This window comes from Cervus canadensis, chromosome 7 (genome assembly GCF_019320065.1).
Source record: "Cervus canadensis isolate Bull #8, Minnesota chromosome 7, ASM1932006v1, whole genome shotgun sequence".
Classification (NCBI taxonomy): Eukaryota; Metazoa; Chordata; class Mammalia; order Artiodactyla; family Cervidae; genus Cervus; species Cervus canadensis.
The window spans coordinates 51207704-51233106 of NC_057392.1; the positions used below are offsets into that span (position 1 = coordinate 51207704).

The 25403-nt window shown below is 40.6% G+C and overlaps 1 protein-coding gene across 7 annotated transcripts in view; it reads left to right on the plus strand.

The window, feature by feature from the left end:
• The window catches only part of FGF12 (fibroblast growth factor 12), a 585143-nt gene that overhangs the window by 298484 nt on the left and 261256 nt on the right, over nt 1-25403 (plus strand). Inside the window, exon 1 of one of the 7 annotated variants that reach the window (XM_043473414.1) lies at nt 12340-12799. The exons of 4 other annotated variants lie outside the window; for them this stretch is intronic. Coding sequence is in view for 2 of the 3 variants with exons in the window: in XM_043473408.1 (XP_043329343.1) it covers nt 13370-13568 (199 nt within the window). In the remaining variant the exon portion in view is untranslated. Of the gene's footprint in view, nt 1-12339; nt 13569-25403 lie in introns of those variants that run through there. 2 more of the 7 variants (XM_043473408.1, XM_043473409.1) reach the window with 2 other exon arrangements.

Genomic DNA, 25403 nt, shown 5'->3' on the forward strand with positions numbered 1-25403 from the left:
TGTGTGGTTATCCTGAGGATTAAGTAAATGAACCTGTATAGAGCTGGTGCCTAGTAAGTCTTATTTTCCCTTCTCTTTCCTACTCTATGCTTTCTTTCCTTCTCTAATAGTTAAAAAAAAATTAACTATGGTTGACTTACAATATTATATTAGTTTCAGGTGTATAGCAGTGATTCATTATTTTTATAGTTTATACTCCATTAAAATTAATACAAGATAATGGATATAATTCCTTGTGCAATACAATATATCCTTGTTGCTTATCTATTGCATATAGTAGTTTGTGTCTCTTAATACCATACCCCCAGTGTGTTCCTCCTATTTCCCTCTCCCTCCTGGTAACCTCCAAATTTGTTTGTTTTCTAAATCTGTGAGTTTGTTTCTGTTTTACTATTTACACTCGTTTGTATTATATTTTAGATATATTTTAGATATAAATGATTTCACACAGTATTTGTCTTTCTCTGTCTGATTTATTTCATGAGCATAATATACTCTAGGTCTATCTATCTTGCTACAAATGACAGAATTTCATTCTTTTTTAATGACTGAGTAATATTCTATTATGGTGCTTCCCATGTAGCTCAGTGGTAAAGAGTCTGCCTGCCAATGCAGAAGATGCAGGTTTGATCCCTGGGCCAGGAATATCTGCTGGAAGAGGAAACGGCAACCCACTCCAGTAATTTTGCTGGGAAAATCCCATAGACAGAGGAGCCTGGTGGGCTGTAGTCCATGGGGTCACACAGAATTGGACATGACTGAGTGACTAAGCACACACAGATAGGATATTCTATTATATATATATAATCATAATTTTTATCAAGTCATCTATTCATGGACTCTTGGGTTGCTTCCATGTCTTGGCTATTGTAAGTAGAGCTGCTATGAACATTGGGATCGATGTATCTTTTTGAATTAGTGTTTCCATTTTGTGTGGAGATATACCTGGGAGTAGAATTGCTGGGTTGTATGGTAGTTCTATTTTTAGCTTTTTGAGAAGTTCTAATACTGTTTTCTGTAGTGGTTGTGCCATTTTGCATTTCCACGAACAGTGTACATCTTTGGCAACATTTGCTATTTGTAGACTTTTTGATGATAGCCATTCTGAGGTGTGTGAAGTGATAGTTTTTAATTTTCATTTCTCTAATAATTAGTGATATTGAGCATCTTTTTATGTGTTTATTAGTCATCTATATGTCATCTTTGGGAAACTGTACCTTTAGGTCCACTACTCATTTATTAGATTGAATTATTTTTTTTTTTTAATATTGAGTTGTATGAGCTATTTATATATTTTAGCTATTAACCCCTTGTCAGTTATATAATTTCCAAATATTCTCTCCCACTCTATTGCTTATCTTTTCATTTTGTCAATGATATCCTTTGCTGTGCAAAAGCTTTTAAGTTTAATTAGGTCCCATTTGTTTATTTTTGCTTTTATTTCTTTTGCCTTTGGAGACAGATCCAAAAATATATATAAATATTGCTGAAATGTATGTCAAAATGTTCTGCCTATGTTCTTCTCTAGGAGTTTTATGGTTTCTGATCATACATTTAGGTCTTTAATCTATTTTGAGTTTATTTTTATATATGGTATGAGAAAAAGATCTAATCTCATTGTTTTACTGTAGACGTCCATTTTCCCAGCATCACTTATTGAAGAGACTGTCTTTTCTCCATTATATATTCTTTCCCCCTTTGTTGTAGATTAATTGACCATAGGTATGTAAGTTTATTTCTTGGCTCTTTATTCTGTTCCATTGATATGCTTCTTTTTATGCCAGTACTTTACAGTTTTATTTACTGTAGCTTTGTAGTATAGTCTACAGTCTGAGAGAGTGACACCTCCAGCTATGTTTTGTTTTCCTCTCAAGATTGCTTTGGCAATTTGGGGTCTTTTGTGGTTCCATATGAATATTAGGATTATTTTTTACAGTTCTGTGAAATGTAATAAGATTTCTATCAGGATTGCATTAAACCTGTAGATTGATTTGGGTAGTATGGTCATTTTAGCAATTTTAATTTTTCCACTCCTAGAGCATAGGGTATTGTTGCATTTCTTTGTATCATCTTCAGTTTCCTTTATCCATGTTCTCAGAGTACAGGTCATTCACCTCCTTGGTTAAGTTTATTCCTAGATATTTTTAATTTTTATGTGATTTTTAAACAGTTGCTTTTTTTTTAACTTTCTCTTTTCTAATAGTTCACTATTGTGTATAGAATAGCAACAAATTTCTGTGTATTAACTTTGTATCCTGAAACTTTGCTGAATTTATTTATTAGTTCTAATAGTTTCGAGGTGAAGCCTTTAGGGTTTTCTATATAAATACCATGCTATCTGCAAATAGTTATAATCCATTCTTCCTTTTCAATTTGCATATCTTTTCTTATTTCTTGTCTGGTTGCTGCAGCCAAGATTTCATATATTATGTTAAATAGAAGTGGCGAGAGTGAGTATCCTTGTCTTATTCATGAATTTAGCAGGAAGGCTTTCAGCTTTTTGAGTATGATGTTCAGTTCAGTTCAGTCGCTCAGTCATGTCCGACTCTTTGCGACTCCATGGACTGCAGCACGCCAGGCCTCCCTGTCCATCGCCAACTCCCAGAGTTTACTCAAACTCATGTCCATTGAGTCGGTGATGCCATCCAACCATCTCATCCTCTGTCATCCCCTTCTTCTCCTGCCTTCAATCTTTCCAGCATCAGGGTCTTTTCAAATGAGTCAGGTCTTCGCATCAGGTGGCCAAAGTATTGGAGCTTCAGCTTCAACATCAGTCCTTCCAATGAACATTCATGACTGATCTCCTTTAGGATGGACACGTTGGATCTCCTTGCAGTCCAAGGGACTCTCAAGAGTCTTCTCCAACACCACAGTTCAAAAGCATCAATTCTTCAGCACTCAGCTTTCTTTATAGTCCATCACTGAGATAATTTACAACTAACATCTAGATAACTTGATATGGTTCATTCTCTGGAGTTTACAGCTGCAGACTTACTATATATTAGAAGTCTCTATGAGAGTGTTTTCCTATATAGTTTCTAGCCTGATTCTGTTTGATAGAGAACATTTTTTCACTTGACAGTCAGAAAAACTTTAAGTGTGGATGGATTATTCAAAATCCCAATAAAAAAAGAAAGGTATACCTCTTCCTTGAGTTAAATGCACTTCCCAACTCCACATCTCTTTCTTATCTGATGCCTTAATGACTTTCCAACTCACTTAAGGGAATAATGCTTCTCCTTTCAAGAATGTTGTGGGTTTACACTAGGATTTTGTCATTGTAGCACCATCAGAAAAAAGTAGCCTGACACCTGTGCTAGGTTCATAAAGAGGATAAGAGAAAACACATTACTAGATGAAGGCCATGTGTTTTCCTTTATATTTATCAGATATTTGTGTCTTTCTTTTTTTTTTTTCATAGCCACTACTTACCTGATGCTATCAGAGATTAAAGATGAGACCACTATTAATAAAAGTATGCCTAAGGTAAAACGCAAGACTGTTCTCACTCATTCTGAACATTTAATACTTTCAAATCAAATTAAATCAACACACATTTACAGAGTGTCTACTATTGTCAAAGTAATGTACTAGATCCTCATGGGTACAAAACAATGTAAATCATGATTCTCCTCAATTCTGTTTCTACTTTTAACACAAAGTCGACATTCTTTCCCTAGCTTTTTTCCTCAGAAAATAATAAATGCTTCTGGTTACTTATCTTTTAAAAGCTAGCTATGGCTATTTCCTTGTCTTTTTCCTTTTTAGGAATGAGAGGAAGAACTGTCAAAATGAAGAAAATAGAATGGATCTTTTCTCCATTGCTGTCTTCTTAGCATATTCAACTAACTGGAGATCATTTTCTAGCTTGCTTTTTAAAGAAATTTCTTTTCTGTGGTCTCTAGTGATTACAATATGTATATATTGTCTAGAATGGATTGATGACTTCATGAGATCCCTTCTAGCTAATACTGTATGTTTAAAAAGTAATATCCTATCCAAAACATTACAAAAATATCATTGCTCTTTCTTGCTTCAAATCCCATTTAGATAAATATGCTTATACAATCATGTTATTCTTTTCTGGTTATCTGACCACTAAAATGCATGTTTATAACTATATCTATCTATCTGTTCACCTATCCATCTTGGCTTTGATTGCATAAACAAACAGCCATCTACACCAATATACTCTTGATTTCATGTTGCATATGGTGAATTAGTGGGCAAAATTAATCATAGGAGAATATAATTTTATGTGAAAATAATTGGTAAGTGAATGACTTAGACGTTTATTAAGTGCTTTCATTTACTACCGTGGATTTCTCTAACATTTTCTTGTCTCCATAGTATTCCAAAAGGAAGCTTGCCAAATATTTTTATTTTGAGCTATTTTGTTTAGCCTAACAATGTGAATTTAGAGGTTTGTAGATGAATGATGCTACTTTTCATCTATCCATCCATCTACTCATCTACCCATTCATTCATTCATTCAGTTTTTCACTTATTCATACAGTTCCTTGTTTCAGAAACTAATACTATCTTTTCAGCATATTACTTTAATTAATCTAAGTCATTTTCCTGGCAAACAAAGTTAGGCTCAGACAAAGTAACTTTATGCAAGGAAAGATTATTCTAAATCACCTATTCTTTCTAATTTACATTTCTTTAAAAATGTTTGGTTTATTTACTTCTTGGCTGTGCTGGATCTTCATAGCTGTGTGGACTTTCTCTAGTTGCAGTGCATGGGGGCTGCTCTCTAGTGACAGGGTGCATGCTTCTTATTGTGGTGGCTTCTCTTGTTGTGGAGCACAGGCTCTAGGGCACACGGGCTTCAGTAGTTGCTGCAGGAAGGCTTAGTAGTTTCATTTCCTGGGCTCTAAGAGCACAGGCTCAGTAGTTGTGACATACAGGCTGAGCTGCTCTGCGGAACATGGGATACTCCCAGACCAGGGAATGAAACTGTGTCTCCTGCATTGATGGATTCTTTATCACTGAGCCACGAGGGAAGCCCTCTAATTTACATTTTAATTTTAGAGAATTCTAAACAGTTTGGACTACAAATGACCTTACTGGTCACCACTTCCATTTGATCCCCTGAAAATTTTCTCTAGCCAGTTTGGATATTTCAGTTATTTCCAATACAGTCTTATTAAATATCAAATATATATACAATAAAATCTTATTAAATATCAAATAGGATCAATGGAGTCTTTCACTAATGGTTATTTTCACAGAGCCCAGTGCTACATGCACATGGGACAAAATATGAATTTATGACAATTTTAATAATATAATTTGAATGTCAGTCATGTGCTGGATGCTGGAAGAGACTGCTATTTCAACAAGATCCATTCCCTGAAAATTTGGAATCTAAATTTAGAAATGGAGCAACTAGGTCCATGGAGAAAGCGGCTCAGTACAGATGGGTGACAGCATGAATTTTAGGATTATCAAACCATTTTAAGGTCATTTTGATCATAGTCTGAGCCTTTAAAACTTGACTAATCATTTTATCAATTCTGTGGTCTCTTTTTTCATTATTGTTATATTCCTTTTCTTCTCTGAATGTGTGTGTGTGTGTGTATGAGAGGGGGGTGGTGGGATTGAGAGAAGAGAGAGAGAGAAAGATAAAAGCTGAAACTATACACCTAAATACAGGGGGTGGAAGTTGGTCAGTGCAAAAATCTGGATACCATGTGGCCTCTAAGGATATCCAATTTTAATAGATAGATGGTATTTAGACAGATTTTAGAGTATTTATAAAGCAAAATGATCAAGTTGGAAATGAGGAGGCTACCCTTGAATTAGCTGAGTTTGTTTCTTTGAGAATAGATGTTTCATTTTTACTTAACAAGATTGGTGGATGGTTGGATAAATTCATGAATTAATTCATTAAAGTATTTATTGAGTGTCTGCTATTTACTAATATTTAAGGAACTGGAGATAGGCAAGTAAATAAAAAAGGCAAACTTCTTGTCATTATGGGTTTTACATTCTTATAAGGATCTTCAAGCTACATTCCTCATCTAGAAGGAAGAGGTATCACTGAAGCAGTGGCACTGGAAATAGGAAAGGGTAAAAATGATGGAGAATCAACTGGGGACAGTTTTTAAAGATCCTCAATCCAGCTAGGAAGGAAAATAACCCAGGGCCAGATATGTGTTTCAAGTCAAACCAATGTACATTTTTTTTTAGGAATGAGAAGGGAAGAAGTGTAACTTTATAAATTCATAACTTAAAAATTTCTCTAATTTCTGTTTTGATTTAGTTTTTCTGTAGTTTTCTCATGAAGCTCAACTTAAATTACTAAACTAAGGAGGTGAGTGTTTGGAGGCCACAGTCTCAGAACCAAAGATACCCTCTTATGCCAGGAGACAACCACCTTAGCTCCTAGGCACAGAGAGAGGTAAAAGCTGTGGAGGGAGAAGATTTGGGACACTTAAGGCCCGCACTCCTTTCCCACACAGAATGATCTCTTCAAGGTCATTTACAAGGTGTGAAATCCTGCTCAGGGAGGACTGAAGTCAGAGAATGAAAGGACATATTACATTCTCATCTTTTCTTCATGTGCAGGTTTAGTTACTTAGGGCTGTCTGACTCTTTTGTGACCCCATGGACTGAGGCACACCAGGCTCCTCTGTCCATGGGATTTCCCAGGCAAGAATACCGGAGTGGGTTGCCATTGCCTTCTTCAGGGGATCTTACTGACCCAGGGATCGAACCAGGGTCTCCTGCATTGCAAGCAGTCTCCTATATTGAAGGTGGGTTCTTTACTGACTGAGTCCCCAGGGCAATTTTTTCTTTATGTGAGCTCAGTTGGGCCATGAGAAACACTGAAGTCAGAAGGCCTAGATTAAACTCATGTATCTTAACTCATCTGTTGTGGGGTCTTGGGAGATTACATCACTTATTAGAGTCTCATTTTGTAAATTGGGTTATTATTATCTCCTTAATTTTCCTTCCAAGATTGTTGAAAGCCTTAATAAGATAATACATGGGAAGATGATTTCTAAACAGTAAAAAGACTATCAATGCTAATGATGATTATATTCTTATTTTATTAATTGAATTACATGGTTATTTATGGCATCATGCTTCTGTTGACATACAGTGTAACATAGAGGGTAAAAAAGAAGCTCTGGAAATAATTAAATTAGTTAAATTTGAATCCTGCCAGTTCTTGACTGGGTGGCTGACTAAGCAACTTAACCTCTCCATGTGTCAGTTTCTTCATTTATAAAATGAGAATAATGACAGAACATACCTTATAGGGAGGATTCAATGTATCAATAATTGCAAGTCACTTAGAACTCTGCAGGGAGTTTAGCCCTGGCTCACCATAGTTAGAGCTTATATTTCTTATTAAAAGACATTCTTTAAAACGCTGATAATTTCTTTACTTGGGCAATAAGGATACTAACTTTAATCTGTGTCATGAAGAAGAATTAAGTCTTTCTTATTTTGAGAGATGACTAAAACCAGACAAATACATCACATGTAGTAATTGTTAAACTGTTGAATAAGGAAATCACATAAAGGAAATAAAGGAAAATCACAAATTATTAGAAAGTAATCATTTGTGCTGCTGTAACCAGCCTATTTTAACTGGCAATCTGGCAGTGAAAAGGAAATCGAAGTACAGCCATTGTGTGGGATATAGCATTCATGGAGAAAAGGTCTTCTTCTACCTGTCAAGCCTGCAGTGTCAGAGGGTGGTGAGCTCATATTCACCAAGCTTTGAGTCAGGGGCCCGACTCAAAGCAGGATCTCAGAGCAGGATGACATACGAGCAGAGCTGGACTCCTTTGTGTTTCCGATAGACAAGGACATTGACAATATTCCACTAATGAAAATTTTATTTGCCATTACAATGTCAAAGTCAATCGTTCATTTCAAGTGGATTTCCAGCCTTTGTTAAATACATTGTGTCCACGAGTGACTGATGATATGCTTGAATCACAAGGTATGTTTTCCTGTTTTGGCAAGCCTGAATTTTATAGCAGGGCTTGCTTTAAATGGATATTTTAATGATGGCATGCTCATTCTAATACTTTACTTTATTATCACATCTTCTTTGAGCCTGCAGCAGCCCAGTTAGATAAGGAACGACTTGTGTCATTGTCATTGATGTATTTTGCAGATGTGGTTTGGAGATTGAATAGCTTGTGCAGTAGCACACAGCAAGTATGACATGAGCCAAATAAGATCATGATGGCATGAACTATAAGCTTTGAGGGCAGGGAGAATAGAGAGATGTATAGAGTTCCTCTTGGTAACTGAAACAGGCCTTGGATGCAATGTGTGCCCAATTCAACCTTTCAAATGAATGAATGGAGTGGTCCTATTTTGATTAGTGGTCCTAGTTTGATTTAGGAGTTGAAAGACTTGGCCTATGAATAAGGGAAAGACTATTCGACATTCTGTTTTTTTTCCCCTTTAAAAATGGAGATGATTTCAAAATATAGAGATGATTAAGACTATGTTTTATTTGTTTGAAGGTAGGTCAGAAATATAAATATAATTAACCTTTCAATGTGTATCTGGCAACTTTCTCCAAGTAATTCAACTGCTTCCACGTATGATGTTTTCAAAACTGTAAATGGAAATTATCAAGTTGTGTTAAAAAAGCATAAAAGCCAAGGTATTGTTATCCCTGAGATATTGCCCTTCAAAATGACCTGATTGTTTTAATTAAATCATCAGTGGGTTGATTTAATTTCCTCCTGACTGCTCCCCCCCACCCCCAAATGCAAAAAGATATCAGAAATGTCTTATTAACCATGAAGGAAAACTTATGAGACTTAGTGGCCTAGGAAGGAAAGTAATGAATTTCTGAATATGAAAAAGATTAACTAGGGTATTGCTTCTGATCTTAAGAGCCTTGTACATAGGTTCTATGTAACTTCTCAGATTTTCCTATATTAACTTCTTCTCATTGGACAAATGAAGAAAATGATGCTGTTGATAACTTAAAGTGCTCAACAGCTAAAATGCACCCTGACAATAGCTGCAGTAGTACAAGGGAAAAAGTAAAGTCTTTGTTGTTTAATTGAATCAAAAACACCACATTCTTTTAGTAGAGATCTAAAGACATGAAGTGTCACTTTCAGGAAGCTAGCATTTATTGTTTTCATTTTGTTCTATAAATGCCTAACGATGCTGTCAAGACAGGGAAAACTTCAAACAGTGAGTTTTATCTGCTTTTTTTCTCTTCTCTCATCACCCTCTTCTATTGTGTGCTGCTACACTGGTTACCTTCTGCATCGAAACATCTTCGTATGTCATAAACCCACAGGAAAAAAAAAAATCAACACACTCAAAGATTAGAGAACACACATTCCCTTTCCAGGCCTGTTTTGGTGGGCGTAGAACTGCAGTTCTAGTGAAGTATATTAATTTTTTGAGAGTCTGAGTTTATTTCTCTCTTCTAGGATTTTGTATTATTGAAAAATGTACCCCTGTATATCTATATCTATATATCTCTCAAACTCTGACACCTGAAGAACTTATTAAAAACTTAAAATTCCTGGGCTCTACTCATAGATATTCACATTCTGAGAAACCATCAGGAATCTACATTTAAAAAAAAGCATCTCAGAAGAATATCATGCTTTCTCTTAAAAAAAATAAACACTGTCATCATCTCTTTTACTCATTTGGCATTTTCCACTTTTCAGAATGCTTGCACATACATATTCAGTTCTGGGAGGTAGATGGGACTGATTGTCCCCATTTTGAGGATAAGAAAAAGGCTCAGAGTTTAGCAGTGATTTCTTCAAGGCCTCACTGTATACTCCTCTCTTGCCCTTTTCTCTGGATTCCTCACCTTAGCTGACCTTTTTCTTTTTGAGTATTGAACTGCAAGAGGCAAGGAGCCCCCAGAGCCAGCCAGTACTATTTGTGCCTGCCTTCCTCAAGAATGAGACAAGGCTTGTGGCAGCCAAGGAAGGAAAATAGATAATTTTATCTGTAAAATGTGAACACTTCCCTAATTGACAGTGTTACCAACTGATTTTCAGTAATTTCCCTTACCACGTTCAGATGTACTTTTGAAAATGTATTTGGCTGGCTTCACTTTTGGAGAAGAGGGCTGTGTGTGTGCACGCGCGTGTGTGTGTGTGTGTCCGTGTGTGTGTGTATCTCTCTCCCCTGTCTGTTATATATTGTCAGAATCCCAAGTTCACTCCCCTTATGCAGGCAACCTGAACTGCTGCAGGGGATGTGTGCTTCCCATTGACAGTTGGGATTCCCCCCTCATGGCGCCTTGCCTATTTAATCCTCCTCCAGATGTCTGCCCCTTAAACCCGTCTGCCTGTACTGTACCCAGCGGCAGCATGAAAGGTCCGGGCCCCCAGACGAAGTGGGGCTGTTTAACAGTGCTTGTGCTAAACAACTTCATAGGCCTCAGTTCTCATTCTGCTAGGAATCTGGAGGATTCCTGGGCCCCTCTCCAGGACCCACATCCATTCTCAGTAGTTTCCTTGACATTCATGTTCCTTGCCCACTATTAGGGTATTTCCAGCATACATCTGTTTCTGCTTGGAAATCACTCGTTAAATCTTTTGGCACTACCCTGGTGGCTTATGGAACCGTCTGTTAAGGGGAGGGCCTAAGGATATTTGAAGACTGGTTGAAGAATGATACTTAGTATCACAACAGCCACTTCCAGACCTTAGCATGGCTACTCCTTTATGTTTCCAAAATTTTTCATGCTGCATTTTAGCTTAGGTGACATTTTCTCCTCTGCTGAGTTTTGTGTAGTGTCCACCGGTCACCACAAGCACTCCTGGAGACCTGACTGCCCTCCAGAGCTGGCTATTGACTGCCCTTGCCCACAGTCACCCTCTCCACCTGCATCCTCCCCTCTGTGCAGAGTGCTCACCTGGTCCCTCATTTTAGGGACTGAATCTGTTTTGCAGCTTTCCGGAGGATGGAACCCAGAAATCTGGGTTCCTGGAATGTGGAAACACTTTTTCCTTTTCCAAAATGAGCTGAAGGTGGGCCCAAGGGGCCATCGTTACTTTCTCTAGTGTCTCCTACCTTCCATTCAAAGCAGAATTCTTTGTGCTCCAGCTTATTGGAGAGACTGCAGACCAATTTCTCTCAATTCCCCCACCCCTAACCTCTCTTTGTGCACCGGGGTCCTTTAACCGGTCGGTGGTGTTTTCTCTCGGGGGAGGGATGTGACTGAGCCGATCCGAGTTGCAGTTGTTTCGCTCTGCCTCTGAGAATTTCTCATCCAAACCTCAATCACGTAGGATTGCGTAGAGAGGAGAAAAGGGGAGAGACAGAAGACGGAGAAGGGGGAGAGGGGTGACGGGAGGGAGGGGGAAGAGTCTGGGAGCCGAGGGCGCGAGGGAGGGGAGGAGGCTCCGAGCGCGCTGCGCTTCCCTGCGCTCCGGGAGCTTGGCCCCACCTGGGCGCTCCCGAGCTCGCGGCGGGTGGGCGAGCATTGCCAAAGGTGCTTTGGCGGCCTCCCGCCCTTCGTCCCACCCTCCGTCTCGGTGGCGGTAGTCCCTGCCTGGAGTTTCCTGCGGAGCTAGCGCTCCAGCCGAGCGAACCGGCTAGGCGGCGGCGGCGCCCAGGAGCCGGTGCGGCTCGGCGTGCCGGGAGCCTCAGCCCCCGAATGGGACTCCGCGCGGAGCGCCCCCTCTGGGGCCCAGGGAGGCGGCGGCGGGGGGCACCCCGCTAGCCCGCGGCTCTGAGCGGCCACCCGCGCAGCGAGTTGGGCGAGTAGACGGCAAACCGCACCTGCTTCCTGGCCCCGGCCCCGGAGTCTGCGTCCGGCCCCCAGGGCCCGGGTGGTGCGCTCGGCCGCCTCCTGACGCGCCCAAGCCCGGCGGCCCAGGGACCCCGCTTTCGCCCCGGGCGCCAGACCATGGTGGGCAGCTCCGGAGCGGAGCCGCAGCCGCCTGGAGCCGAAGTCGCCCGCAGCCAGCCCCCGCCCCACCCGAGCCGCCGCGCGGGTATTCGCAGAGCGCTGGTCACTTCCTTCCTCGGCCGGGATGGGCCGCGCGGGACGGAGTGATCGGCCTCGCGTCGGGCGGGTAATCCCCATCTGATCTGCTGCCTGTGAGCTGTCGACTGCCGAGCCGCGCGAGCCTGGGGGGCCGGGGCAGCGCGGCGATGACCTGATCCCGAGCCCCCTCCTTCCCTGGCTGTCTCTGAGCCTGTGCGGAGAGCGGCTCGGTGCGGCGGCCCCGGGCGGACCATGGCGGGGAGCTCCAGTTAAAGGCGTGTGGGCGCCGAGCTGGAGAAGACACCTTCGGCATCGCTGCCTTTTGAGGGGGCTTATTTAAACTACTGAGTCATTCCAGATTTAGGATTCCCTAAATAATCACCAACTGTGCCCATCTTGTGCCAGAGAGAAAGCGGAAAGAGAAAGAGCGCCCGCTCTTTGGGACCCCGCGTCTCCGCGGCGCTCGCCTCTCGCGGGTTTCTCCCGGAGGGTGCCTGGCCCTGGAGGATCTCCCTCCCTCCCTCCTCCTTTCCTTCCCTCCCCTTCCCTCTTGCCCTCCTCCTCCCTCGCCTCCCGCTCTCTTTGCAGCGCTGCTGGCGGGGAGTCGCGCTCGCCGCAGCTGGAAACATCTGCCCCGCCAGGCGCCCCTACCCCGACTCCAGCTAACCGCTCCCACTTCGCGCCTCTCGGAATTCCAGAACTCGGGCGGCGGGCCCCCGGAGAACCGCAGCCGGGGCGATGCATTCGGTAGACCTCACCCAGCCGGGACGGACCTCCTAATCTCCAGAACTGCGGGCCGCAGGGAGTTAAATTGCTGCCTTCCTCTCCTCTCTTGCGGTTGGTGGCTTGTTTTCTAAAGGAACGTTTTATTCACTTTTTAGCATTTTCTACCGGGGGCACGCTACCCGCCGCGGTCCAGACTCTTGCTTTGTAAACGGGTTTTCTATGTATGTGTGTGTAGATATACTTTGGACACCTTGCAACGCTTGCGCCTCTCCGACAGGGGCACGGCTTGTTGTTTTGGACATCCTTCTTCCCTTTCCACTTGGTACTCCGAACGCAGTGTGACCAAAGTCCCCACTGCCCCCTTGGACGCGGATCGCCTGGGGGTGCAAGTTTGGGATGCAAGAGTCTAGTTAACAGGAAGGCCTGGGACCGCCCCGCCCCCGCCGCCAGAGGTTGGGGAAGTTTACATCTGGATTTTCACACATTTTGTCGCCACTGCCCAGACTCTTGACTAACCTTGTGGGCGCCGGGTTTTCAGTACTGCAGCCTTCTCAAATATTAGCACTGCCTCCCCGCGCCTGCCCTGTCCCTCCAGGCCGCCGAGGTCCTGCCCTCGCCCCGGCGGAGCGTGATCCCGAGGGCGCAGTGGAGCCCGGGGCCTGGGGCCCGCGCTGAGCAGCTATGGCTGCAGCGATAGCCAGCTCCTTGATCCGGCAGAAGCGACAGGCGAGGGAGTCCAACAGCGACCGGGTGTCGGCCTCCAAGCGCCGTTCCAGCCCCAGCAAAGACGGGCGCTCCCTGTGCGAGAGGCACGTCCTCGGGGTATTCAGCAAAGTGCGCTTCTGCAGCGGCCGCAAGAGGCCAGTGAGGAGGAGACCAGGTCAGTAGAAGCCCTAACGGTGGGCTCCCTAGGGGCTAACACCCCCCTCCCCTTCTGCAGAGCATCTAGGGGCATTCATGGAAGAGAACCAGGATCCTCCTCTTCCATTCTGGCCCTCGTTCTCCCACAATTTTCAGTTAGATGTCAGTCACCCTCTGTTAGCTAATAGCTTCTTGCCCCATATTCAGGAAAACACTTTATACCTCGATGAAACCACGGTTTGATAAGGATGAGAGTTACATATTTACATGCTCGTTGTCCCATAGAGCCTATAGAGTCCTTGAGGGCAGTGGCCACCTCATTCTCCATTTCTGTTTCTCATACATCCCATCATCTGTCCATCCATCTATCTATCCATCCATCCATCCATCCATCCACCCACCCAGTGTTTAATCTACCTCCTGAGAACCTAAATGTAAATAAACATTCCTTCCTATATCTCTCATAACACAGTGCGATCTTAACATAATAGACAGTAGGCACAAAATGAACTTAAATTTATTGTCTTTTTCTAACTCTTTCTTTGGCAACACATGATGTGGCATCTTCCTCATGTTTCTGATCGATTTCTCACTTGCCCGTTTTCACCCATGCCCTTTCACTTCTTTTCACCCAGACCTCCTTTTCTTATTCTCTTCCAACTGCTTCTCTCCTTGTTCCCAATGGCTCTGCTCATTAACTTTTCTGTCTTGTTACTCCCATCTTTGCACACTCACACTTTTGGGACATTTACGGAACAACAGTATCTGCAGTTTGGTCTCAGTGAGTGTAAAGGAAACTTTAGACTTATCAGAGATCTTAGCCTAGCCTTTCTGAAGATAATTCTTTTCTTTGGCTTTAAACTCAAATGGTTAGTCTTTGCTGTATCTCTGTTTACAAAGGGAAATTGGATACCTCAAAATTTCAGTGATTATCCCCAATTTAAGCCAGGCTATCTTGAGAGAAAGAAAGCAGAATTTCCAAGGTCTGTGCTTCCCTGGGTGTGGCCCACAGGGTCATTTGCAATCTGCAGATGATTAACCCTTGCTGTGGACAAGAAAGCAAACACAGTCTAGAAGGAAAGCTTGCTCAGTGAACAGTTGACTAGTTTAGGTTCGCATCTCGGCAACTCTGATTGTGATGTTCTCTTGGGTTTCAGGAATGAAGCATATGGGCTGGGGTCATTGGGTAAAGAAAACACTTGAAAAGTCTGGACAAGTGGCGCTCAGAATTAGTTTAGAAATTTGGATTAAGCCTTGTAAAGAAGCTGTTCCATCTCATTTTTCCGTTGAGTTTTCATGACATTATTCATTCCATAGTGGGCTCTTTTTCTTATCCCGTGATGTTGATGAAATAGTAAATTTCAGGATCTTAAGTTACGATCTTAAGGCAGAAGCTACTAAAGTCTCTTATTTTATATTCAGTTAGTATGGCCTGTTTATTGTATAAAGGGAAGATATGTACAAAATACTAGACTTAACTCTGCACAGTAAATAACTCATATTAGGGGAAAATGAAATTCTTCATATTGTCGTGCAAGCATCATTTGGGGGCCATCTTCTCTCAGGGCTTATGTGGTCTACAAAGAGCTTCAAGGCTCTGAATTCCATGTGACTTTGATATTTCAGTCTCTGAACTATGTTCTTGCACTCCAGTTTTTGTGAATAGATTCTAGTCAGCCTGCTTATTAACGAACAAGGGTAATCTAAATGTTAGGTGGATTGTTTTTGTGAATGGATAATATAAACTTACCTGATCTTTGTTGAAGTTGACTTGGAGACCAGTGATTCGCATGGCTTAGTTAAGGAAACTGCTTCCTGTGGCCTTTTCTTGGCATCTCATTAGAAAATATAGACTTTGAGGAAATTGCTGAGTTTATTGTTTTTTCATTGCTCATTTAATCTTTTCCTCTTTTTCATCTACTTAGTGTACATTTTGGCAAAGAGGATCATGACTGGTGGATTCCTTTAGCTTAAGTGTCACAGTAATAATCTGACAAAGAGATGACAGGACCTGTTAAGAGATGCTGAGTGCAAGGGCAACATGCCTGTATCTGTCCACTGTGGACTTGAGTTTGTTATGAAGCTTAGCTTAGAAGAATTGGGAGCATAGGGTGCAACAAAACTTTTGGGGAAGATGATAGTATCTGTTACCATTACTAACAAAGCCAAATAACTAATCTCTTGATTTGCTGTCAGTGACCATGATTCACATAGCTTGAGATGAGCCTATTTATAGAGAGATGGCACCTTTCACATGTCAATTCTCCAGAGAGAATTCTTTAGCTGGATTGGGAGGAAGTTGCTAAACACCAAAAGGAAAAAACTATTTGAGCAAATCTATTTTATAAGCTCTTTGATGTTATGTTCACTTAATATTTGATTTATCCTTTAAACTCACTAAATGGCCTGCCAGCCATTTCCTGTGAAATACAAACTGAGTCACAAATGGTAAAGTGGTGAAATGGAATAACTCGTCATGATAATTTCCACTCTGAATTTGTGTCACTGAGACACAAGTTTCATGGGCCAGACTTGCCAGGGGAGAGAGCCTGAGACAGTGAACTAAGTCAGGTATTGGATGGGAAAGGCCACAGTTGTATTTCTGATTTCAGGGCTGACATACTGAGAGTCTCTTAATCCTTGCATTAGCTCACCAGGTTCCAGTACATACGATGGTGAAACCGCATAAATGCAGAGGGGATACTGAAATTACACGGTGAAGGTCGCAGATTTTAAAATCATGATATTGCATTATGAAAACATGAGAACTGGCAGGGCCAGCTCTCCCATCACAGAGTTCCAGGACCATAGGGTGCCTCGGATGCATTGTGAATGCCATCCCTGGAGCACAGTGGTGGCTTACCCTGGGACTGTGTAGCAAAATGCAGCCTTAGATAAGAAACCTTTGAGTCAGAACAAGTTGGTGTTTTATACAAGATTGCACAGTTTAGATTGTGGTAAGATTGGGGCTAGAACTTGATCCAGTTGATTTTTCTTGCCTGTGTATTTCACAACACAACACAAAAAAAAGTAGTGTGATGTACTGCGTGTCCTCTATCAAAGAATGTGAATAATTTTATAGATTATTATTTTTCCCATTAAGGATTGTTATTATTATTTTGTAATTAGAACAATTATGTGGTCTTATAGAGGAAATAGCTGGCAGAAGGAGACATAAGCTAAGTCAAACAATTGGGGTTCTAAAATGACCATCCTACAGCACTGTGCATATAGAAGTAAATCCCACAGTGAAGACATACAGATAGCGCAGGAATACTTAGTCCCATAGTACTGTGTGGACTGTAGGTCTTTGGAAGTGAAATGTTGGAGACCTAGAACTGGCACATTGGCTTAGGTCACTGAACCATAGAAAAGCCTTTAGAACATAAGAAAAGAACATTCTTACAGTCCTTATTACTTGAGTTATTATTTATATGTGAAATGCCTGTATGAGCTGCTCGGATATTTGCTTGAATGTTGATACCACTTAATTTGCCATGTGAATTACATGGCTTACTCAATTCCGGCATTTGTTTTACTCTTGAATAGAAACACCTGAACAAATGATTAACTGTAGAATTATTTCTGTTTTTCACTCAAGAGTTGCTGCATGTAATAGATAGCATTCCCCATCAGGAAGGGAGAAGTGTTTATAGAATCTGTAAATGTTGGAGTGGCCAGGAACCTTGGAGGTCATTAGTATCACTTTTTGAGTTTTCAAATGAAAGTCTCTCTGTAAAGCACAGAGTAATTAGATAAGCTTAAATCTATGTATTTTAATCAGTGTTTTTATTATTTTTCTGTAATTTACTTCTTTCCCTTAAACTGGGGCATTAAAAAAAATCAGTAATCAATAAAATTCCTCACCCGAAAACCATTAGATAGCTTTCATAGCTTAAGTTTTGGATTTTATATTACTTTTGTTTTAAAGAATGATGTAGTATGTTTATAATGACTGGATAAAATAAATCAAAGAAGTGATTATAATTTTACTAAATTTTGTTGATTTTCATTTGTCTTATTTTTCTCAGTTCTTGTTTCTACTTGTTTCTGAGTCCTTGTTTCTGTTATAAAAATTATGGTTAATCAAAATATTTTAGTATTTTTCCAACTTGTTTTGGTGGATGTATGCTATTTAATAGCATACTCATTCAGTATTTTACTATCAAACATATCCTTTGACAGTGACAAAGGAAACATCATAAAATAAAAACTTCAAGAAGAAAACTGACAAAAATGGGGGAAATGCTTGATCATGTGACTTAAAGAATATAAATTACATTTTTATAAATTGTAATCATTCTGGTCAATATATAGATCAAGAATACATTCACATGACAAGTGATACTTTACATTTATAGCAAGTAGTTTTATTGTATTTTCTCTTTTAAAAGTATGACTCATGTCTGAACTACAAAATCAGCCTAATTAAATGATATTTGGCTTGATGCTTGTTTGAAAAAAACAAGCTTTCCTTTTTAGAAACCCACCCTAGGGTTTAAAATGATATTTTGTGTATGTGTGTGTTGTAATCTTCTTTTCTCTACAGCAGTGCATTCTCATAATTATGTTTCCATTGTAAGAACATTTTAAAATAGTAGGTACTGTGATCTCTTGATTTCTTTCATCCCACAGAGATCTCATCAAGCCATAACTCAGGATTAAGTCTTTATAGTTTTAATGAAGTTGATATTAAACAGAGTTAGAAAAACAATTTGTAGGAAATGAGGCAGTCTGTATTTGAGGAAGCAATAGGAATATTTTGGAAGATCTTTAGAAACTAAAGCTTTGTCTCTTCCAAGTGTAGTTTAAGGAAAGTACTGGACTTACTAATAAAAAACTACATAGCTTTTATTCTTGTTGAGAGCATATTTTTGTATAGATAGTACTGTATTGATTTAGTTTGGGAAATTTGTTAATAGTGATTACTTTTTTCTCATCTCTTTTTTTGAGTACTTTGTCATAGTGTTGTATTCACTATGACTTTCATCTGAATTATTATATATTTTGTGAGAACTCTCATAAATAGCCTATTTAGACATAAGAGACCAAGTTAATGTACGACATTTTGAATTCTATCTGATGGCCTACTATCAGGCTACATGACTTTACTTGTTATCCAAAGAGAAATGAAGCACATCTAACGGGCTCTGATTCCAAGGTCACTTTCTAAGCATCCGTGAGAGGGAGGAGTCTTAGAATGCAAAATATCTATAAGTTAACCATATATAATAATACCTTCCTTGATGATATAACTTCAAGATTTACAGAATTTCTTTACAACTTCTGCTCCTTTAATTCTTCATAGCAGTCTACTGGCATGATACCGTCTTTGAAATAAAACTAAGCTTCAAAGTAGTAGACAGACTTGTTCAGGTTCATGGAGTCAGAGAGTGGCTAAACTGCTCCAGGACCTCCAGCCCCCACCCTGCAGATCGTCTTTATCTCCCACCACCTTGAGCTAAGGAGACAGAATCTGAATAATTCAGTGAGATTCAAAGCTGGGACACTCCAGTTGGGGGAATCAGATAAAGAGTTGAAGGAATTATGGAGCATCATGTTGCTTTGCTCTGGGTATATCTAGAGCCCCCGGGAGCATCTCTTGTGAGGAGGAGGAGTAAAGCGGGGAGGCTGGGGAAGGCCTCCAGGTACTGAAGAAGCGGTCCTGTGGCTATCTTGTCATGTGCAGTTCCCAGGCTCCTAGCTGGGATGTTCCTCTCTGCTTGTGGGAGCCTAGGAGATGTCAAAGGCTGCCACCTGGGGCCCCTAAGGACTCACTGGGAGACTCAGGTCCGGAGGGGAAGACTCTCTTCACTGTAAACATAAACCATTGCTTCAGATGTTTTCAAATGCAAAGAGGTTAATAACAAAGGCAAGAGAGCCCTGTAGGATTTAGTGTTTAAAATCTTTTTTTTAATTTTAATTTTTTTTACAGTGAGTGTTGACTGTGTAGCAGAGTGATTAAGTACATGGATGTTGGTGTGGGATCGGAATCCAAATTCTGGAGATACTATTTGTGAGAACATTAGGCAAATTTCTTAACATCTTTGAGCCTCAGTGTGCTGATTTGTAAAATGAAAGTACTATCTCTAGCATTTGGCTAGGAAAGATTTCTCTGAGGAAGAATCATTTAAGCTGAGTTCTGAAGGATGAGGCAGGCAGAGAAGGGTGGAAGATGTTCAAGGCAGAAGAGAACAGCTTGCAAGAGATTGAGGTGAGGAGGTATTCGGTGCTTTAGAAGTATAGCTGGATTGATGGGAGCAAGTGGTCCAGGTGACGTTGGAAAGCTTGGCAGGGCAGCGTTGTGCCGGGCCTTGGAAGCTTGCAGAGAGATTTTAATCTAGAATCCAAAGAGAGTCAGAAGTAGGGGGTGATATAATCTGGTCTGTATATTTAAATGGACACTGTGGGTTTGGAGAGGAGAGTGGATTATAGGGGAGCCAGAGGGGAAGTTAAGGAATCATAAGGCGGCAAGGGAAGCAGTTTGGAACAGCAGTTCTCAAAGTGTGGTACACAGGCCCTGGAAGCTCCTTGGGGACTTTTTAGTGGGTCCACAAGGTTAAAACTAGGTTCATAATGATATTTCCTAATACTAATTACTCATCTTTTTTCACTCATTGTCTTAAGTGTCCAGTGTGATTTTCCAGAGGTTATATGATATATCCACTATCATCCAAAAAGGCTATTAAAATTTCTTTTCTTTAAAACTACATGTCTATGTAAGGCCAGGTTATCTTTATATGCTTAAGCCACAACATCTACAAGAGATTAAATGAGGAAGCAGGTTTGAGAATCCAGCTGATTTCTGTTAAGGCAGACATAACAGAAATTTGAAAACATATAAATTATTTTTCACTCATTTTTGTTTTGGAAAACCGTTATGTTTCATTAAAACACCTGTTTGTTTAATATATGATGGGCTTGTTTTTAATGAATGTTTGAAACATTTTGTCATAATTTCTAAACACAGTAAATATTGAAAGATATAGGCCACAGAAACAAAAGCTCTTTGAGATACTCAATAATTTTTAGGAGTGTAAAAGCATCCTGAAACCAGAAAGTTGGAGAACCACCAGTCTTAAGGTATAGATAATGTTGACACAGAACATCATGGCAGTGGTCATGGGTATGAAGAGTAGATGGAGGTAGAATCAGCTGAGCCTGGTAGTAGATAGATATGAATCAAAAGCATGTAAGGTGTCTGGATGATTGATTTCTGGCTAAACAATTCAGTAGTGAGTGGTGCTAAGATGCAGGAAAACTAGGGGAGAAGCAGGGTTGGTACATGTCAGATGCATATCCTTCCCCAATTACAAAGCACTGCAGAATGCTAAGGTGGAAAATTGGGTGATAGTATTATTTATTGTTTAGTAGTTTTACAATATAGTGAAGATCCTGAATACCCCTTCTGTGTGAGGCTATCTACTTTATTCTTGAACTCTTTAGGGAACTTATTTTCCTCCGTTGATCTATAGCTACTACCTTGTAAGGGTAATCCTATAAGCAAATATGTTTTAGGCAGAGAAAAGCACTGTGTGTGTGTGTGCTCAGTTGTGTCCGACTCTTTGTGAGCCAATGAACTGTAGCCCCCCAGGCTCCTCTGCCCATGGAATTTTCCAGGCAAGAAATACTGGAGTGGGTTGCCATTTCCTACTCCAGGGGATCTTCCTGACCAAGGGAGTGAACCAGAGAAGAATATTAAGAAAAGTCAGAAATCTAAATAGTTCTTTCTTAGTCCTTTAAAATCGAAACAAAGTATTGTGTGTTAAAGACACTTGACATAGTTCAGTCCTGAATGTATTCTGAATATGACTTTTATACATGTGGAATCTAGGTGGACTTTATACATGAGCCTGGGTTAGATTCAGTGGTCTTTGCATAATCAAGTGACTGTGACAAGATAAACTTTGTAAAGTTTTCCTTATTTGTCCAACTCTTGTTAGTCATTTGCTTAGTACTTATAGTGGTGCTTATATACCCCCAGTCTCCCTGCTTCTAATCATACTTCTGTTAATGCCTCTCCACTGGAGTTTGTGTACAGTCTTTTCTTAATGACTTTTCAGAGGTCATTAGAGAAACTCTAAGGTCTAAGACCAAATCTAGTTTCCTGGAAGAGAATGACATGGGACGAATAGAATCTGTGGTCAGATCACAAAACGCTAGAGCTTAGAGATTATACAGGCCAGTGATTCTCAGCTCAGCTGCAGAATCAAGTCACCTGTGAGCTTTTGCAGAGTCAAGTCACCTGTGAGCTTTTATAATGTGCTAATGCCACACAACCAGAAAATCTGATTTCTTGTATCTACTCTGGGGCCCAGACATTAGTCATCAGTTTTTCTTGTTTCTTTGTTTCTAACCTCCTAGAAGATTCTAATGTGCAGCTTGGTTGGTGAACAGGTTGGTGAACCTGTTCAAGTCCCATCACTTCATACCTTATGATCCTGAAACAAAAAATAATTATTTTATTCATTAGTGTTTCCCTAGTGACTCACTGGTAAAGAATTTGCCTGCCAATGCAGGAGACACAGGAGAGGCTAGTTCGATCCCTGGATCAGGAAGATTTCCTGGAGAAGGAAAACTCACTCTAGTATTCTCACTTGGGAAACCCATAGACAGAGGAGCCTGGCAGGCTATAGTCCATGGGGTCACAGGGGAAAGACATGACATAGCGACTACACAACAATAAAGAACCTTTAGAATACATTTATGCTGTCTAGACACTGCACACAGATTTTAATTCCAATGATGATCCTTGCCTTTTGCTTGTTGTTGTGTTTAATGGCTTCCAAAACCTGAGCCACATTGTGTGTCTGTGTGCCTCATCTTCCTCACCAGCACGTGTGTTCCCGAGGACAGGACCTGGGCCCTGTTCATCACTAAATTCTCAGCACTAGCATCTTGCCTGCGTTACTGCAATTCTTTGATCTCTGTTAAATAAATGAGGACTCATGGAACCTTACGTTTATGGCCAGCCTCAGAGCAAGAGGGATACTGAAGTTAGTATCTCCAGTTCTCACACAAGGATGCTGAGATACAGTAAGCCTGGGGCTTCTCAAATCTGTAAGACTAGCAAGAAGTAGAGTCTGCATTTGAAGTCAGGTTTGTTTTTCCTAGTTCACTTTCCTTTCTACTCTGCTAGCACTGGAAATGAGCCTCAGTGTCTTTCTTTGAAAAATGATGGTACCATATTAAAGGATATTTAAGGGCTTTTTAGTTTGACAAGTTATTGAATAGCTCCTCTCCTCCCAGGAGGAACACTCATGACTGGGACATGAAATACTCATCTGTTCCCTGCTTCCTACATACATAGCAAATATAAAAAACCGTTTTCCTAGTGTGCTGTTTAGAATGTTCCTAACTATATCCCATGGTTTAATTACCTAAAATGTGCTATTAAACATCTCTTTACCTAAAATATCAGTCTTAATTTCTTTTGACTCCAATTTAGGCCTTACAAAATTGGGAATTAAATCCAGTATACTGCAGTGTTTCAGACATTTTTAAAACCTAAGGTAAAAAGGGGGATTAAAACAAAGTGTGAATGAGATTCAGGAAAGAAAATCTGTGAGCTTCTATAAATTATTATCGAAAGAAAAAAACAAAAATTTCTAGAAGATGTATTTTTTTTATTGTTACTGGTGACTTGAATGTTTTATTTTAGTTTTGGGAATTCAAAAGATGACCCAGATCACCTTTACAGTGCCCCAGAATCAGATAATACTCCTCAATAATTAAGAATGGGGCCAAAATTTAAATAAGTACCTGAAGTAGGGATCCATAGTCAAATTGTCTGGGTAGAAGAAATGTCAGATTTTTCAAAAAATTATTTATTTTTAAGTTTTTATTTTATTTATTTTTGGCTGCATTGGATCTTTGTTGCTGCATGTGGGCTTTCTCTAGTGGCAATGAGTGCGGGCTGGTCTCTAGTTGGGGTGTGTGGGGCTTCTCTTCTGGAGCACAGGCTCTAGGGGTGCGTGCTCAGTAGTTGTGATGCCTGGGCTTAGTTGCCCTGGGGCGAGTGGGATCTTCCCAGATCAGGAATCGAACCTGTGTCCCCAGCATTGTGTGGTGGATTCTTAATTACTGGACCACTGGGGAAGTGCCAGATTCTGTTTTTAGACAAATAGCTCTAGCTGAGCTGTCCATATGTTACCCATACCATATGTAATCTTATGTTGGGGAGAAGACTTTAAGATAGGAGAGCCACCCAAAATCACCTAAAGAGGACAGAAAATAAAAGAATGGTCAGTGTTTGTAATTAATTTAAAAAATGATGAAAAAAATAATTACAAAATGATGAAAAGACTGATGTGTCAAACTCCAGGGAAACCCAAGTTTCTCATGATGGAGAGAGTTAAAGTTGTGCTATTGTCATGCTTTATTAATTCAGGGAGGACTGCAGTGGATTTTTGCAACCATAATGTAACCATGAAGTGAAGCATAAGTGGCAAATGAGGTGATGGTTCAGAAGCTCAGAATTCTAGAAAGGAAGTCATGTTGGCAGAAGCCTTTGTTTCCTCTGTAGCCTTCTTGTGGGATATTGCTATGAAAGATTGAAAATTTACTTTCCTTTCAGAATGGTGGAGAGGGTTCCTCTTTGCCTCCTTACTGACCCTCTTTTCTCCTCGTAGGCACCAGGGATCTTCTCTGTAACTTTTGCTCGGGGAAGTAGCTGGTAGCATCTTGAAGCTCTGGTATCCTGAGAGGTCTGCTTACTCCTCTCTCTCTACCTACAGGTTGTGAGAAAAGGCATTAAGGGGGAAAAGCACTTTGAATTCATGCATTTCTGAGTGCTTCCATGTAATTCTTTTTTTGAGGTTTTTACTGGGCTACATTTCCAGCTTACCACATGGCTTCTTCAGTTTGGATTCCACTCATGGTTCTCCTGGGCTTCTCAGGTGGTGCTAGTGGTAAAGATCCCACCTGCCAATGCAGGAGACATTGAAGACTTGGGTTTGATCCCTGGGTGGGGAAGATCCCCTGGAGGAGGGAATGGCAACCTAGTCCAGTATTCTTGCCTAATCCCATGGTTAGAGGAGCCTGGTGGGTTGCAAAGAGTCAAACATGACTGAAGTGACTTCACGCATGCATGGTTCTGCTAATGGGACCACCATCTTGGTTGGGAACCTGAAGATGGGAGATCCTTGGCACCTGTTACTTTTACCTAAAGCACAGCACAGTTCTGCCTGTTCTTTTTATCATGCTAAGTAATCACATTCAGTCTGAAGCTTTTGTCTCATGCTATTACACGTCTGCACTTGAGGATGGGTAACTGTGACATCAGCCTTGGGAGATCCACGTACTGGGGTATATGACTCAAAGTGTTATTGAGTTTGCATTAGAAAACGTCAGTACTCATTACAATCACCCACCTTATGGGGGAGGGATGTGAGCCTCTGAAGAGGTAAATTAGGTCATGTAACTACAGAAGGCAGAGCAAGCATAGAAGCTAAAGTCTATAAACATAACCCTGTGCCTTACTGCAACACCATAGCTATAGCAATGGGACTTTGCCCACTGCTGGTAGCAAGATTATCCACCTGTTCTTTGTTTTGAGCAATTTAAATGTTGGTAGTTGTTTTTAAATGTCTATAGTCAAGTTATGTTAGCAGATACCTATTGAATGGCTGTGCTTGGGAATGGAATATGGCAATAATGAGGAAGTACCTGTTCTTTTTCTGTAGGGCAATCTATAATTAAGATTTGTTAACTCTGGCCAGATTTGTATTACTGTGTTCCAAGATGTAGGTTTGCTGTATTCTTCTGGACAGTTTATCCTGTAATGTCTAAATTTCAAGAAGAATAACAATAATTATGTAATTTAAAAAATTAGGTAAAATCTTTTAAAAATGCA